Source organism: Podarcis raffonei, chromosome 17, assembly GCF_027172205.1.
Source record: "Podarcis raffonei isolate rPodRaf1 chromosome 17, rPodRaf1.pri, whole genome shotgun sequence".
NCBI classification, from domain to species: Eukaryota; Metazoa; Chordata; class Lepidosauria; order Squamata; family Lacertidae; genus Podarcis; species Podarcis raffonei.
This window is the reverse complement of record NC_070618.1, coordinates 29752008-29767168: the sequence shown is the minus strand read 5'-3', so window position 1 is coordinate 29767168 and position 15161 is coordinate 29752008. Positions and strand designations below refer to the sequence as shown.

Sequence of the window (15161 nt, the reverse complement as noted above, 5' to 3'; positions counted from 1 at the left end):
ACTCTCCAAGCTGCAATTCTCTACAAATCCACTTCCAATTTTTACCTTAGAAGAACACTGAGGAAAAAATGTTTTAAATGCTCTAACCTTGAATTCAATGTGTGACTTTACAGACTGGCGATGAAAGAATGAAGGGAAAACTTAATAAGATCAGGGTTACTTAGGCAACCAAGTCCATGCTCATTTTGTGTTCTAAAAGGGGAATATAGAGTGGGCTTAATAATACGTTGCCGCAAGCACAGACTGGGTCATATAGAGGTATAACTTAACCGAAAATGCATGTTCTTTATTATCGTTCTCCTTTAAGTTCTGTAATGATTGTATTTGTGGCTTGAAAGAGTAAGTCTGCTTCATCACACGGTCACATCCATGCCATGTATTTAAAGCACTCTGATACCACTTTAACAACCATGGCTTTTCTCCAAGAGTGCTGGAAACTGTAGCTAGTTATGGGGGCTGAGAACTGTTAGGAGACCCCTGAAAGATCTACGATTGTTACAAGCCTTAAATGCAGATCCCAGGATCCTAGAAGGAAGCCAAAAGCTGTGACTCACATTGAGTTATGCCAGAGGCAATGACTAACGTTCAGTAATGCCAGGCTTATAGGTTAGAAAAGCAGTTCCCCGAGTGGAGATTAAATAAGCAGAGAAAATAGTGAGTGCTAATCACGCCCTCTATGCAGCCAACTTGTCATTGGCTGCCAGACTCGTCATCCTACCGCTGGCTTTGCCCCAGGGTATGATTTATGTTGGGCAGGCTTCTCAACGTTGCTCACAATCCCACCTCTGATGACTCAAGAACAGTCCTCTTTAGAAGCCAATTCCAGCTTTTCTTTATATGCCAACAATTGCAACATTGGCAGCCACAAAAGAACACAGAAGCATTCTTCACAGGGCCTCCCAAATCTGTGGAGAGACCAGAAGATACTTGGGTCGGGAAATGTTTCAGGAAGCCATATTCCAATCATTCATTCAAAAGGAAAGGGCTTGTCCACACCAGTGCCGAAATGTGTACGTGCTGCTGTTCGCCTTCCCATTTAATTTGTGTTGTGTGCATAATGTTCTCCTCATCCAACTGGCAACCCGAAGAGGGAAAGTAAATCCAATACGAAATGCTACATGGCTGTGAACACACTGTGTAAGCAGGTTCTGGTGATGTTTCTGGGGTGCCATGTTTTCCCTCAACTTTACTTCTGTTTTGTTTCTGACAGCTGAAAGGAAAGGCTGTTATAACGGGACAACACTGGTTTCAGCGGTTGTTCTGCTCTGGATCTGTATTTCAACATGTATTTTAGACACAATGTGTGGAAACACAGCAGAGATTTTACAGCTAGCATGAATAAGCAAATAAGCCAACGGTGGATACAATTCAAGCATAGTTAGGCACTTTTAAGCACCACTGACTTCACTGGAAAAGTTGAGCATGTGTTTAACTCAACAGGTCCTGGTGCTTAAATGTGATTAGATTATGCCCTTAGCTTTTTATCGGAGCTGGTCATATGTTTTCTTATGTTTAGATTATGTAGCCTAGCACAGCGTAAAAGCGTTTTATAAACTGCAACCATCTGATTCTCTTGAAATATTTCTTATCATTGTCACAGAAATAAAAGTAGTTGGTGGCACTACAGTTCGAAAAGAGATTGAAGGTAATGTATCATGAAAGAGGACAACTAATAGACTTCCCATAATACCCATATGAAGCAAAGCATCAAGCCTTCCCCCCCCCCCCAAAAAAAAAATTAGGGCAGAAAAATCACACAGCCAGGGAGCCAAGGACCAAGCAAAGCTTCCAGATTCTGTACTTCATTTGACCTCAAAGAGGGAAATGCTTCCTTCCCTACTTCCTTTTAATGTATGGCTGCTGCCACTTTTAATGTAATACATCTGGGATGGCTCAGTCAAGAGAGCACGAGACTCTAAACCTCAGGGTTGTGGGTTTGAGCTCCACAGTGGGCAAAAGATTCCTGAAGTGCAGGGGGTTGGACTACATGACTCTTGTGGTCCCTTCCAGCTGTACACTCTATGATTCTATGACATCATCAAGTGGCCAATGTGCGTCTGTTGAGTTTGCAGCCAAAATATTATAGCCATGAAAGAGCAGAGGCACAAAAGCAGCAGAATGGGAATCAGAAATGTCAAAACCTTGAACCCGCCTGCTCAGCTATTGCGAACAGATATCTCCCATATTCCACATATTCCTTTTTTTGCAGGCCTACTTAATCCATGACACATTGGATTACACAGTTGCATTGAATGTATATCAATTCACACCAGGATCAAACACTCTACATATTTCGGGACATGGGTGGCGCTGTGGTCTAAACCACTGAGCCTCTTGGGCTTGCCAATCAGAAGGTCGGCAGTTTGAATCCATGCGACAGGGTGAGCTCCCGTTGCTCTGTCCCAGCTCCTGCCAACCTAGCAGTTCAAAAGCATGCCAGTACAAGTAGATAAATAGGTACCGCTGCGGCGGGAAGATAAATGACATTTCCGTGCACCCTGGTTTCTGTCATGGTGTCCTGTTGTGCCAGAAGCAGTTTAGTCATGCTGACCACATGACCCGTAAAGCTGTCTGTGGACAAAAGCCGGCTCCCTTGGCCTGAAAGCGAGATGAGCGCCGCAAGCCCACAGTCGCCTTTGACTGGACTTAGCTGTCCAGGGGTCCTTTACCTTTTTTACCTTTACATATTCATGCTCTGGAATCCTAACCCAGTCTACAACAGTGGCCTCATATGTACCAGTCATGGCTTCCCCTAAAGAACTCTAGACCGTTAAAGGTGTAGGTGGTTAACTGTGGAAACTGTACATTGTTAAGGGTGTTGAGAGTTAATACAAGACTTCTCACAGAGTTCCCTGGAAAGAGGGACATTGTAACTCTCTGAGCAAAACAGGAATCTCCCAACAACCCTTAGCACCCTTAACAAACTAGAGTTCCCAGTATTCTTTGCGGGAAGCCATGGCTGTGAAAGTGATATAAGCAGTGGTTTTTTCCTTTAAAAAATGTTTAAGGGTACTCTCATTTTCCTACTCATATTGAAATACTGCCCCTCATTGAGGCCAAACTTAAATTCCCAAAATGTTTAGGGGTATGCGTACCCCTGCATCTCCCCAGAAAAAAAGCACTAGATATAAGAGTCCATTCGAGATATGGCGCATCACTCTGAAGAATTATATATCCTAGTCCCAATAGCTTTAGGATTGGCTCTGACAGAAATGAGTAGGAGTTAATTTTGTCAGAGGCATTTTCATTAAGCATTGTTCGCTTTGTCCGTCATATTTATAACGCACCTTCCCATTTTGAAATAATGCTTTCCAGGGCCCACTATTACAAGGCTCACCAAAGTGATTGAAGGGGACCCAGAATTTAAGCTGGTCAGGGAAGGCGAGACAGTCACTAAAGTTATTCATGGAGGTGAATATGTCTCATGGACTGTGCATTACTAACCAGAATGGTTTGGAAGAAGCAGTTCCCAGTTCTCTTAAACTACTGGATTTGTTCTTAGCATGTGTTATAATGATGTATTGCAACTATACGGTTTTATTATTAAACCCTTTGCCTCGCTTTCCCTTCTTCTTGGAATGTTTTCTCTCTCTTTTTCATTTTGTGCACTGAATTTTTGCTTTCTCTATTTTTTCACACCTGCCCTCTGAATTGTACCCATGAGATGAAATGTGGAAAAACTCTTTTGCCAGCTCTTTTGATTCCTTCGTATTCTAACATAAGTAGCATGTTTCTCAGAATCATGAATGAGCCTCAAGAAAGTTGATGTTTTGTCATCCTAGCTGGGAACAAAAAAATGAAAACTACCTGCCAGTCTACCCAAAGGCTCAACTAAATATTTATTTATTTTTAAATAATACATTATGTTCATAGCTTGAGATGGTGAATATTTGACATGGGCATGCTTGGGAATGTAAATGACTTTCTTTGCACTCTTCTGCAAGGCCCTAAGTGAGAACTTTGAATCTAACCATTTCTAACATTGACCCTCTTGCCCCAATGGCTGCATAATGGAGACAATGGGGAAACATCGAAATAATCCAGTGATTTGACCGTCTCTAACTTTTTAAAACATCTTTATAGAGCCTAAAATTAAAAAATACACGAAAATAATTGATGGTTACCCTGTGGAAGTGACTGAAAAAGAAGTGACTGAAGAAAGAATCATTCAAGGTAAAAAAATAACATGCGTCAAAAATACGCCCAGTTTTGAAAACAAAAGCTTTATAATGAAAAGAATATGCACAGTTTTAAAGGTTTCCTGATTGAGTCCACTTCTGATTCTGGGCCATTTGAGATGGTTACCAGAAGCAGAACAAACCTTTTCATAGAATGGACATATAATCTCAGTTCTTGAGAAAATACCTTAGGAGGAGGAAGTAAGAGCCCTCAGTCAAGGAATTCCATTCCCACCTTAACGTTCATTGCCATCTTCCATCATTGCCATCTCATGTTCCTCTTATTTGTTATCTGTTTGCTGCATATTTGTTTGTTTGTTTGTTTGTTTGTATAAAAAAAATTATATACCACTTGATTGTAATAAAACCTTAAAGTAGCTTAATTTTTTTAAAAAAAATACAGTTTTTTAAAAAAAGATAGTTGAAAACTGATACTGAAAAACATTCAAAAACTAATTAAAAACAACAATAAACTAAAAACAGATGCAAGCACATCCAACTTAGATATGTCAGGAGTGGCTTGCCTAAACAAAAATATTTAAAGTAGGTATTAAAGTAAATATTAAAGTAAATATTTAAAGAGTGTTCAGTGACAATGCTTGGCTAATATCAACCTTCAAGGAGCTCCAAAGTGTAGGCAGTGCTTCACTAAAGGCTTGATTTCATACTATTTGCAGAACAAGCGTTACGTGGCACCTCTAACAGTGCCATTTCTGCAGAACGAAGAGGTCCAATGAGCATGTATAGGGTAATGCTATCCTGCAAGTAAATTGGTCCCAAGCTTTATATATGAATACAGACCAGTGCTTTTTTTCTAGGCAAAAAGTGCTGGCGCTCACTAACAAGCAGGGGGTGTGTCCAGCATGTGGGGGCGTGGCCTAATGCCAAGGCTGGGTGGCGAGGGTGGGTTAGCTGCTTGATGTTCCCTCGCCCACTTACCCAACTACCAGGGTGCTGCCGCCCCGGTGAAGAGGCCTCCCCTGCCCTGCTTTGGGAGGGAGGCAGGAGGACTCCAGGACTTTCAGAGCATCGCACCTCCTTCCCTAAGCTGGGCAAACACTTCCCAGGTTTGGGGAAGGAGGTGCAATGCTCTGACAGGATCCGAGAGCCCCCCTGCCTCCCTCCCTCCCAAAAGGTCTCCGCACTGCATACCATTGCGTACCACCAGAAAGAATGCACTGATAGTAACACTTTGAACTTGCCGTGGTAGTAAGTCAACAAATCAGTGCAGTTCTCTGAGCAGAGATGTACTATGCTGACAGGACCTTACCCCTGGCGGCAGCCGCCTCATCCAGTGCCAGATTTACGTATAATTGTGATTGTAATTTATTATTTGTACCTGCCCATTATAAGCTAAACAAGCTATAGCTTAGGGCCCCACTCTCTTGGGGGACCCCAAAAAAAATTAAAGGGGAAAAACCTGGATTTACATTTCCAAAATATAAGATAAGTTCAACTATTACTTTGATAAAATACATATTTTGTTATGTGCAAATGGCTTTAGATACCTATTAGGTCCACAAATTACCATATGGCATATATTCAACACAAAAAACAGTGACAATTTGTTGTTTGCAAAGGACAGCTGGCCATATAAAGGGCCCCATTATCTTCAGTAGCTTAGGGCCTCATCAAACCTAAATCCGGCCCTGGCCTCATCCATCCTACCATTGCATCCAGGCATTAGTTCAGGGCCTGCACAGCCTCTCCTGATCCAAATGTTATTGAAAAATAGAGCTGAGTCTCTTCAGCATCGTGACAGCACCTTGCCCCCAAGCGCCCTCTGCATGGCACTCTCAAACCACATCACCAAATTCAGGAAAGCTGTGTGAAAAATCAGCCTCTGAGAAGAATGTGGTTGTGTGTATTGGTCGGATAATTGTAGCACTTCTTGCAGCAAATTTCCCTGCACTTTCAAAAGCCACCCTGCTCTCTTTGTTGTCAGCTATGTGTCTGTCAAACCGTCCACCAAACATGCCACCCTCCTGTAAGATACGCTCAACGCACCTAAGCTTCTACTGAGACCTTATTCCACCATGACTTTTTTTATTGCTCTCTGAGATCATTACTTTGAACAGGAAGATATGGTTACCTACAGCACAACAACGATAATTTGGGAGGGTCCCCCCCCCCACCTCACATATACCTAACTGGATCTTTTTCACTTCAGGTCCTGAACTGAAATATACTCGAATCACTACAGGAGGTGGGGCAGATACTGAGGAGACTCTTAAGAAATTGCTGGAAGAAGGTTAGTATTCTATGTCAAAGGGGGAAGTATGGACTGTGATCTGGCACGCTCAAGGGTTTATTTTCTAAGGATAATAATGCTCATTTTAGCAGCTCCATAACATGAATAGCGGTTATACAAGGCAGAGTCTGGAAATGACTAGATCTGAACATTTCATCATGGGAATGATATGCACAAAATTAACAGGATTTCAGTTTCTAAATATGATTAACAGGATTTCAAATGTCTAAAATGAATTTGTGAATGTCTGAAAACTCAGATACACATCCCTTTAATGTTGGCAGTCACCTAAACAAGATTTTCAGCATTCATTTGCAAATTTCTGAAGCATTTAGAAATTAGCAAAATCCATCTGGAATTGGCAGTATTCAAAATTGAGTTTCTAGTCTGCTATCTGGTTTCAATGGAAGGCATATCTTAGCTGTAATCTGTCTTGAATTCAATATGTACTACATTGATATTTTAATTCTTGTTCAAGTGAAACAGCCAATATACTGTATATTATAGACCAGGAAGACACTGCAACCATTTATTTCTTTTAATGAAAACAACCAGATGTTTGGCAGGAGGCTTTTCACTGCAATAGATAATTGTGTAATTATAAAGTAAGCTCGTTAAATGTGCTGCAACTACCAATTTCTCAATGTTCCGCATCATGCCATAAACATGTATTCTGTCAGAGGTGACCAAGGTGACCAAATTCATTGAAGGTGACGGTCATTTACTTGAAGATGAAGAAATCAAAAGACTCCTCAAGGGAGGTTAGTGAGTGTGAGACAACTAACCTCATCGTAATGAGTGCCAAGAGCTGACAAACTGATCTTTTAAACTTTTTAAAGACTGATTCAATTAAGCCAAATTTATGGAAGAAAAACCAAGCCCAATGCATGAAATGATGAACTTTGAGCAATCCATTTACCTCCACACATGTTGGAGTACAATAAAGCTTTATTTGTGTGAATCTGTCCAGTCTTTAAAAAGTTCCAAATGAGCAATGAAGATTTATTTGCATTATAAATATTCTGTGATCACTTTTGAATTTTAAGATATTCTTCCAAAAGAAGTGCAACACGTGAGAAAAGTCCAAATCTTTTTGCATTGCTCATTTAAAAATGAATATTCATTGCTCACTATTTAACTGTCAAAGGCATGTACAGCATCCTTCTTTTGAAATGACTTTTGGTTCTGTGCATTAAAGCTTTGTAATTATCTTCAAGAGTACAGTGCACTCATCTTTGTACTGATGAGCATGTTGATGCAAACTCATTTCAGTTAATAATAAAAAGGTGCAGAAAAGGTCTGAACACCTATTGCAATAATGTGTAGCACCATCTTGACCTGGCACCACTGGCCAACTTAATGCTAGCCAGCGAAACAGTTCTCAGTGCAACTGTGGAAGTAGCAGGTACCATTACCAGATATGGCATACAAATGTCATGCAAAATGGCTATATGGTTGGTTCAAATGAGGAATGACTGCAGTAGAATTGGGCAGTGATTCCTAGAAGTAGGAAAACGTGTGCTACGCTACAGAGGCAACCAATTTGGTGCTGTGACAATCCCATGTGTTTGAGAGATTTGTATCAAACAAGTAACACCTTTCAATGGATGTTCAACTCACAGCATGCTGTTTTGTGCCCAATCCTGGGCGTGCCCATTTGTAGGATGAGGATTTCGCCACCATATGGTTGCCAGCCAGCCAATAGCGTCTGAGCATAATGAACTGCCATACAGTATTAGTCGGGTGCACTGTATTGCCAGAAATGACATTCTGATCCTCTCTATTCTCCTTAATAATCTACTGATCGCCAAGAAATAACCAGAAGAAACTGACGGGCAACTTTAAAAAAATCGAATGCTTATGTTATTAATCTGAATACCTCGATTGAATGGTTTTGCTTGTTGTGGGATATTTAAGAAGTGAAGGGAAAAAAGAATTCAAGTATCTGGACAAAGTTAACAGTAACCCCGACCACTAAATCCAAACTATATATTTTTATTCTTGCTCAAGTTAAAGTGAGACCACATCAGCTTCAGCTTCTGCTATGATTACCTCACAGAATTACAGTCCAACTGGCTCTACATTGGATTACAGTTTGAAATCCTTATATAATGAAGTTAACCAGGAAAGCCTTTCTTGCATAAAAATTGCCTAAAGAACTCAGAAAGCATTTAGCAAATGTCATCTTTGAGCACAAAAATCCAGCTGTGAAAGTCCCATTGAATTCAATGGGGCTCATTCTCAGGGAAGTGGGATTAGGGTTATAGCTTTAGTTTAATAAAACTATAAGAACAGGTGATAACATATTAATTTTATCTAAGGGACCTAACTGTAGAGAAAAGAAATACTGAAAAGCATCCATTTTTATGGCATTCCACAAACCAAAAGGTGACTCCAATAGTGGTTTCACAATTGTGCATTTGAGAAGAGTAGCATCTGGAAGACTGGAATCTCCCTTTTAAAAAAAATTTCTAAAGGATAAGTAGCTGTAGGTTGCAGGATGTGGATCTAACAGCAAGCAGGCATTTGAAGGCAGTAGCCTTCAAACTGTAACGTAAGAATTGCCTAATCCACTTTTCATGGAGTTGATATGGCTTATTCAAACTTACGCTGTAATTTTTAAAAAAATAACAACAACAGTGCAATCCATTGTTTCTAATCTCAATTCTTTGCCATTTTTCTTCTTCAAATATTCCAAGTGATAAATCATGAGTACAATTAGCTCAGTGGGAGAGTGCATGCGATGGATGCTGAAGATCTCAGACACATTCCACAGAATCTCAATTTAAAATCATCTCCAGTAACAGGGCTGAGAAATGGTCCCTGCCTGGGAACTGGGAAGCTTTTGATAGTCAGAATAGGGTCCTGGGTCAGATGGTCAAGTAGTAAGCCGCAGACCACGCGAAAGTAACTAGAATCTCTGGCATAAAACCTGAAATATCAAAAAGTGATCCACTGAATTCTTCTTTCCCGTTCTTCTTGCAATTGTGAAGTGGCTACTGGAAACAGAACCCTTGACTCGTTTATTTGTCTTTGTTTTTATTTTTTATTTTTCTCACTTTGCTTCGTTTGTTCCAGCCCTTCTTTTCCTTTGACTGCCATGAGAGACCCGTATAATTCTTTGAGACTTGCCTAGACCCCCACCCACCCCACCCCCATACACAGATGTAAAAAAACACATGATTTGCACACTGCGATCGTGATGGCGATGGCTCCACAGATATTCTGGACATTAACCGGAGCTGTCTTCCCCCAGTTCAAACTGGTACAAAATTCTTCCATTGCCTATGGTAACACAACAAGCCCTTTGCAAGTTGTGAACCGCACTGTTAAGATTATTGCAATGTAAACTAACAAGAGTGCGTGCTGGTTGCACATTTGGGAGAACATCCCAGGTGTTGAGGCAATGCTTGGCTACCAGCCACAGAACAGAGGATTTGTCACTTCTAAGAAAATATTTCGGAATTTGCTCATGTTGTACCCATCCACAGCCTCTTTCAAATATGGACCACTCTCCTGTTTTAAAAAAAACCTACCCACTGGCAATTGTTTTTAATGCCTGTTGTAGCTGGATCTGAGTACACCAAAGTTACTAAAGTAATTGAGGCAGAGCCAAAGATTATCGAGACAGAAATAAAGAAAATTCATCTGGAAGGTTAGTTATGCAGTAATATGGAATCGCCCTCTTATCCAAACAATTGTTGTGAGTGAATTACTTGCATGGAAATCAGGACCAGACCTAGAGAATACAGAATTGTTTATTTCCACCCTGTACTTTCTAATCCAGTTATTTATGTAGCCTATTGGCATGAAATGACTTTGTTTTGTTCACCAGTTTAAAGTTGCAGTGTTCTGTATATTTACAACTTACTTGAATAATTTATTAGTCATTAACAAACAAACAAAAATCTGTTTCAATGATTCTAACCCCCATAAAGGGATGTTAAGCATTCTCATAGTTCCTTTCCTTTTAGTCTTCCAACAAGACTACAACATACCTGTCATCTACTTTACTATGTATATTAAGTTGTGCTCGCTGAATATGTCATTTCAAGGATTTGTTCAAGACATACAGTGGTACCTCTGGTTACGTACTTAATTCGTTCCAGAGGTCTGTTCTTAACCTGAAACTGTTCTTAACCTGAGGCACCACTTTAGCTAATGGGGCCTCTTGCTGCCGTCGCGCTGCCGGAGCACGATTTCTGTTCTCATCCTGAAGCAAAGTTCTTAACCTGAAGCACTATTTCTGGGTTAGTGGAGTCTGTAACCTGAAGAGTATGTAACCTGAAGCGTATGTAACCCGAGGTACCACTGTATTGCATGATTATACAGAATACTAATTGCTTTTTTGGGGGGGGGACCAGGTCTTATTTGAAACTTATGCAGAATGCCTGTTCAAAAATATTGCAGGTGTTTCATAAGCCCAAGCCAACTAGAAACATTGGAGCAGGTACCCAGAAAGGATGGGGGGGGGAATGTGGGAACTTTCACAGTACTGTGAAAGGGGGGGGGAGTCTCAGCATTACGAGTGGGCAGTTGGTATTTTTGACAGCATCGCCATTGATAAATTTTTATTTCTAATATCAGCCTGTTAAAACTGTAGCAATCTGCCCCTACAATACTTGGATGCTACAGTGTGAAACTGCATGTACTCACACTCCTGCCTGCAGTAACTTAAAAGCACTGGCTTCCACTTCATTGTATCTTGTTTTCTTCTTCCAAATTATGGTCTCTTGCATTCGGAGTGATTTACAGGTGTTTAACGTTGTTTGGCTCATAGCTCCGTATCTCAACTTTCTAGGACTGTGGATAGAGAACCCAAAGCTCTGGTCAACTAGTGCCATGTACTATAGTGTGTGTTGTGTGTGTGTGTGTGTGTGTGTGTGTGTGTGTGTGTGTGTGTGTGTGTTCTGAAGCAGCATCCCCTCGTGCCAGGAGGCAGAGACCTATTTTGTTTTCAATTTTTTGAAAAGTGAAAAATCCACCTGGACATGTTGAGTGCTATATTGCTTCACCATGCATATAGCAGTTTTTTTGGATCTCAGTCTGTCTCTATAATTGCACACAGTGCCCTACATCTCACTGAGGTGGTAAGTCTATGTTTGGGTGGTACTATGTTTGAATTAAAGGAGAGGCTCAAAATCCCTGAGTGTTCCTTGGTGGAGGGAGGGGAACCCTACACGTAGAAATGTTGCTTATCAGGGACAAAACTAGGCTAGAGCTCTTCTGCCTGACATGCCATTTTTTTCTGTGTGCAGATGATAACATGTTTTGGAGAGTACTGTACTCTGATCACTGAATAATATCTGCCATCAAAACAGCAAGTGATCTATAGAGCATGTGAAATATATTGCATAGTAAAGAGCTTTTATTATTCATCCAGTGTCTTAAACTGAAAAAGAATTCGTCAGCTTTAAATTTCTGACATTTCGGAAGATACCTACTGCGCTGTTTCAAACCTCTACAATAAATAATGCAAGATCACAACACTGTTTTCTGTTTCTTCTTTTTAGAAGCACCTGTTAGAAAAGTACAAACATCCAGAAGAACACAAGGTATGAGGAGGAACATAACACTGTCGTATTTATTTCTTAATTATTTAGGCATTTATATTGTGTGCAATCAATTGTGTCTTTGGGGTAGTTTGCGATGGTTTGTTTCTGCTTTTGTTTTATTGTGTATTTTGTGTTCTCCTTTTGTATTTTTCTGTTGTGAACCCCCTTGGGATCTTCAGATGAAGGGTTGTATGCAAATTTTAAAAATAGCAGCAGCAGCAACAACAACATATAGGAAGGGAAATTTTACCTTAATAACATCTGTTCACTTTTTTGGTCCACAGGCTCACCACGGAGAAGAACAAGGCTTGTCAGACCTGCGAAAAAACAGACTGTACAGAAAGAGAACTGAAGCTCTGAAGAAAAGCAAAAAGAAAAATCATAAGGGAAAACATTAACCAAATCACTTCTTCCCATTAACATCCTCTACCCCATAAAAGCAGATGGGAGTGTATATGGGAGGAAAGCACTTCCTAAAAGATGCATTAGCTGGTACGATCCTAAAGAGCAGGGAGCAACTCAAAATGTACCCCTTTTCTATGAATCCGAACTCTATAATTTAAATGCATTCCACCTGCAAGTAAATAAGCTTTAAAGTGAGAAAATCCAAGAGTGTAAGCTATGTAAATGTATCACCTTTAGATCAGCAAAACCATGTGATTTATGTTATTAAATACTATTATGACACAGACGTTACCTTAGAAATCATAATAAACTTTAAGCAATGACATAGGATCTTCGTTTTCATCACTACGTAAAACATTTGCTAGCGAAGCTGATAGATTCTCTCTCCTGCACTCTCCAAAGATAACTCTCTCAAAACACGAGCGTTCAGGAATGTTCTTGGATCGATTACTGTACTGGCTATCTAAAGTCCCAAATTAAAATAAACTTTCAGTAAACACATTAGCTTCCATTCAGAGATGCTTGAATGAAGAAGCAGACACTACATGCTTAAACACCAGTGCTACCGTTCACCTGTTCGAGGTGCAAAAGGTGACGGACATTGTATGAATTTAAACTCCCCATATTTTCAACTGTGTACATGTGGGGATGTTGAATGTGGGTTCTACCTTTTGTATATTCTTTTGTACTATCATTTTTGTACATATAGGAACCAGCCCGAAACCAGATTGCAAAATCTGTTTATGAGTCAGGCTAATTTGATTAGAAGCAAGAGATGCTCTTTTGTTTTAAATAGTGTACTCACATACTGATGCCAAAGTATAAAATACATGCACCTTCCTTTCATTGATAAGGGCAGACTGAATTTGAAAAAACATTTCTTTTTTGTTCAAATGTATAGAAATGGGGGGCAGAGCCTTTCCTGACTTACAGAATTCAATAGAACTTATTCATAAGCAAGTGGGGTTAGCATTGCAGCCTCATATGTATTTTGCTGAAGAAAACAGTTGTTTATATGTACGTTCCCCATATCCCCAATGAAGCAACATTCATTTACATTTTGTACTTTCTGTAGCTGAGTACAGAATATGAAGTGGCCCTTCATTCCAGGGATGTTAACTGAATTAGCTTTTAGCCATGCTTATAGCTGATGCCACTTCCCTCTGGTTGAAACTAAACCTGAGAAGTAGCAAATTTGACTTGCAGTATGATGATTTGATAGCTTTGAATTCGGAAAAAGATATGCTATTGACTTCAGTGGGACTGAAACAATTTATATTTAAGAACTTTGGCTTGTCTGATTTGTGAATTTTACTCTTTTGCTGAAGTCCTCTGCTTTATGGAATGTGTATTCCTGTGGAAATAGTGAGCCCTGGTGAATTCAACAGGTCTTATTCATGAGCCATTGTACTAAGTAACCCACATGAATCTAAAAATCAAAAGAAATATATCTCCACTATAGCGTATAAGTACAGGAGACAATTGTAAGGTTTGTGAAACATTAGTCTTTAAAAAGCCTGCTCTGAATTGTTGAATTCTAAAACAATCAATGAAATGCGTGCAACAAATTATTCTTGTTCAGGAAGATATATATCAACTGGTACTTGGTCCAGAAGCCTTTGCATAAAGGAAGCCCGACCAATTTCCATTATTGATGTGGGCCTTGTTTGTAAATTGTTGTTTTTATAACTAGTTTATTTGCTTCTTCTCCCATACTTGTATGTCAACTATGCAAGAATCTTTGTGAAGGGAGTAACAACATTTCATCAAGGTGCCTTAATTTTGCAAAGTGTGGTTTAAAAGAATTACAGCGTGTGCCTTTATATTTTTGTTTTGAAACACATATTCATTAAATAAATTTGGCTGAATTATGGGGCTTTTTGTAGTCAATATTTGATGAGCAAGAAAACATTCGTGCTTGAAAAATTGTACGTGCCAATCATTTTTGAACAGTACTCTGTGAAACCACCGAATTCGTCAGTTAGATCAATAATGACCGACAGGCTTCCTTGAAACATGGTGAGGCTCAGTAGGCCTAGATAGTGCTTTGCAAGAACTGAGTGCTGCATAAATCTCTGAAATTCTGTGGCAGGCATGAAGTGGTTCCTTGGTATGCGAAAGGCTCTCTCAGCATTTGAAAAACATCGACATATTTTTATTCCTATTCCCGTTTAATGTATTGTCCATAAAAGCATTGTAAAGCCACGGTTCCGGCAGGTTAGGGGGGAGCTAGGCTCCTGTAAGCCTTTGTGCACTCCTGCCAAATGTCGAATTAAGTTTGGATGATTTTGCTAAAGCCCACCCAAAATGCCAGATACCAACGTTAATTCAAAAGCAAGACTTGAGGCATATTTGCAAGTAGCCATGACTGACCCCTATTGCAATCAACCAATGACTGCTCTGTCCTGAAGGGGACATGATGCTGTCCTGTTGTTGTTTAGTCATTTAGTCGTGTCCGACTTCGTGACCCCATGGACCAACCAGAGCACACCAGGCACTTCTGTCTTCCACTTCCTCCCGCAGTTTGGTCAGACTCATGCTGGTAGCTTCGAGAACACTGTCCAACCATCTCGTCCTCTGTCGTCCCCTTCTCCTTGTGCCCTCCATCTTTCCCAACATCAGGGTCTTTTCCAGGGAGTCTTCTCTTCTCATGAGGTGGCCAAAGTACTGGAGCCTCAGCTTCAGGATCTGTCCTTCCAGTGAGCACTCAGGGCTGATTTCCTTCAGAATGGAGAGGTTTGATCTTCTTGCAGTCCCTGGGACTCTCAAGAG

General features: G+C 40.2%; 1 protein-coding gene across 15 annotated transcripts in view; it reads left to right on the top strand.

Moving 5' to 3' along the window:
- The window catches only part of POSTN (periostin), a 52108-nt gene extending 37851 nt beyond the window's left edge, over positions 1-14257 (top strand). For 2 of the 15 annotated variants that reach the window (XM_053370810.1, XM_053370809.1), the window contains 8 exons: positions 1601-1645; positions 3316-3411; positions 4084-4173; positions 6349-6429; positions 7110-7190; positions 9998-10084; positions 11943-11984; positions 12269-14257. In XM_053370810.1, coding sequence (XP_053226785.1) covers positions 1601-1645; positions 3316-3411; positions 4084-4173; positions 6349-6429; positions 7110-7190; positions 9998-10084; positions 11943-11984; positions 12269-12336 — 590 coding nt within the window. In that variant the 3' untranslated portion in view covers positions 12337-14257. The remainder of the gene's footprint in view (positions 1-1600; positions 1646-3315; positions 3412-4083; positions 4174-6348; positions 6430-7109; positions 7191-9997; positions 10085-11942; positions 11985-12268) is intronic. The other 13 variants (XM_053370818.1, XM_053370814.1, XM_053370823.1 and 10 more) reach the window with 11 other exon arrangements.
- Positions 14258-15161: the final 904 nt, after the last annotated feature.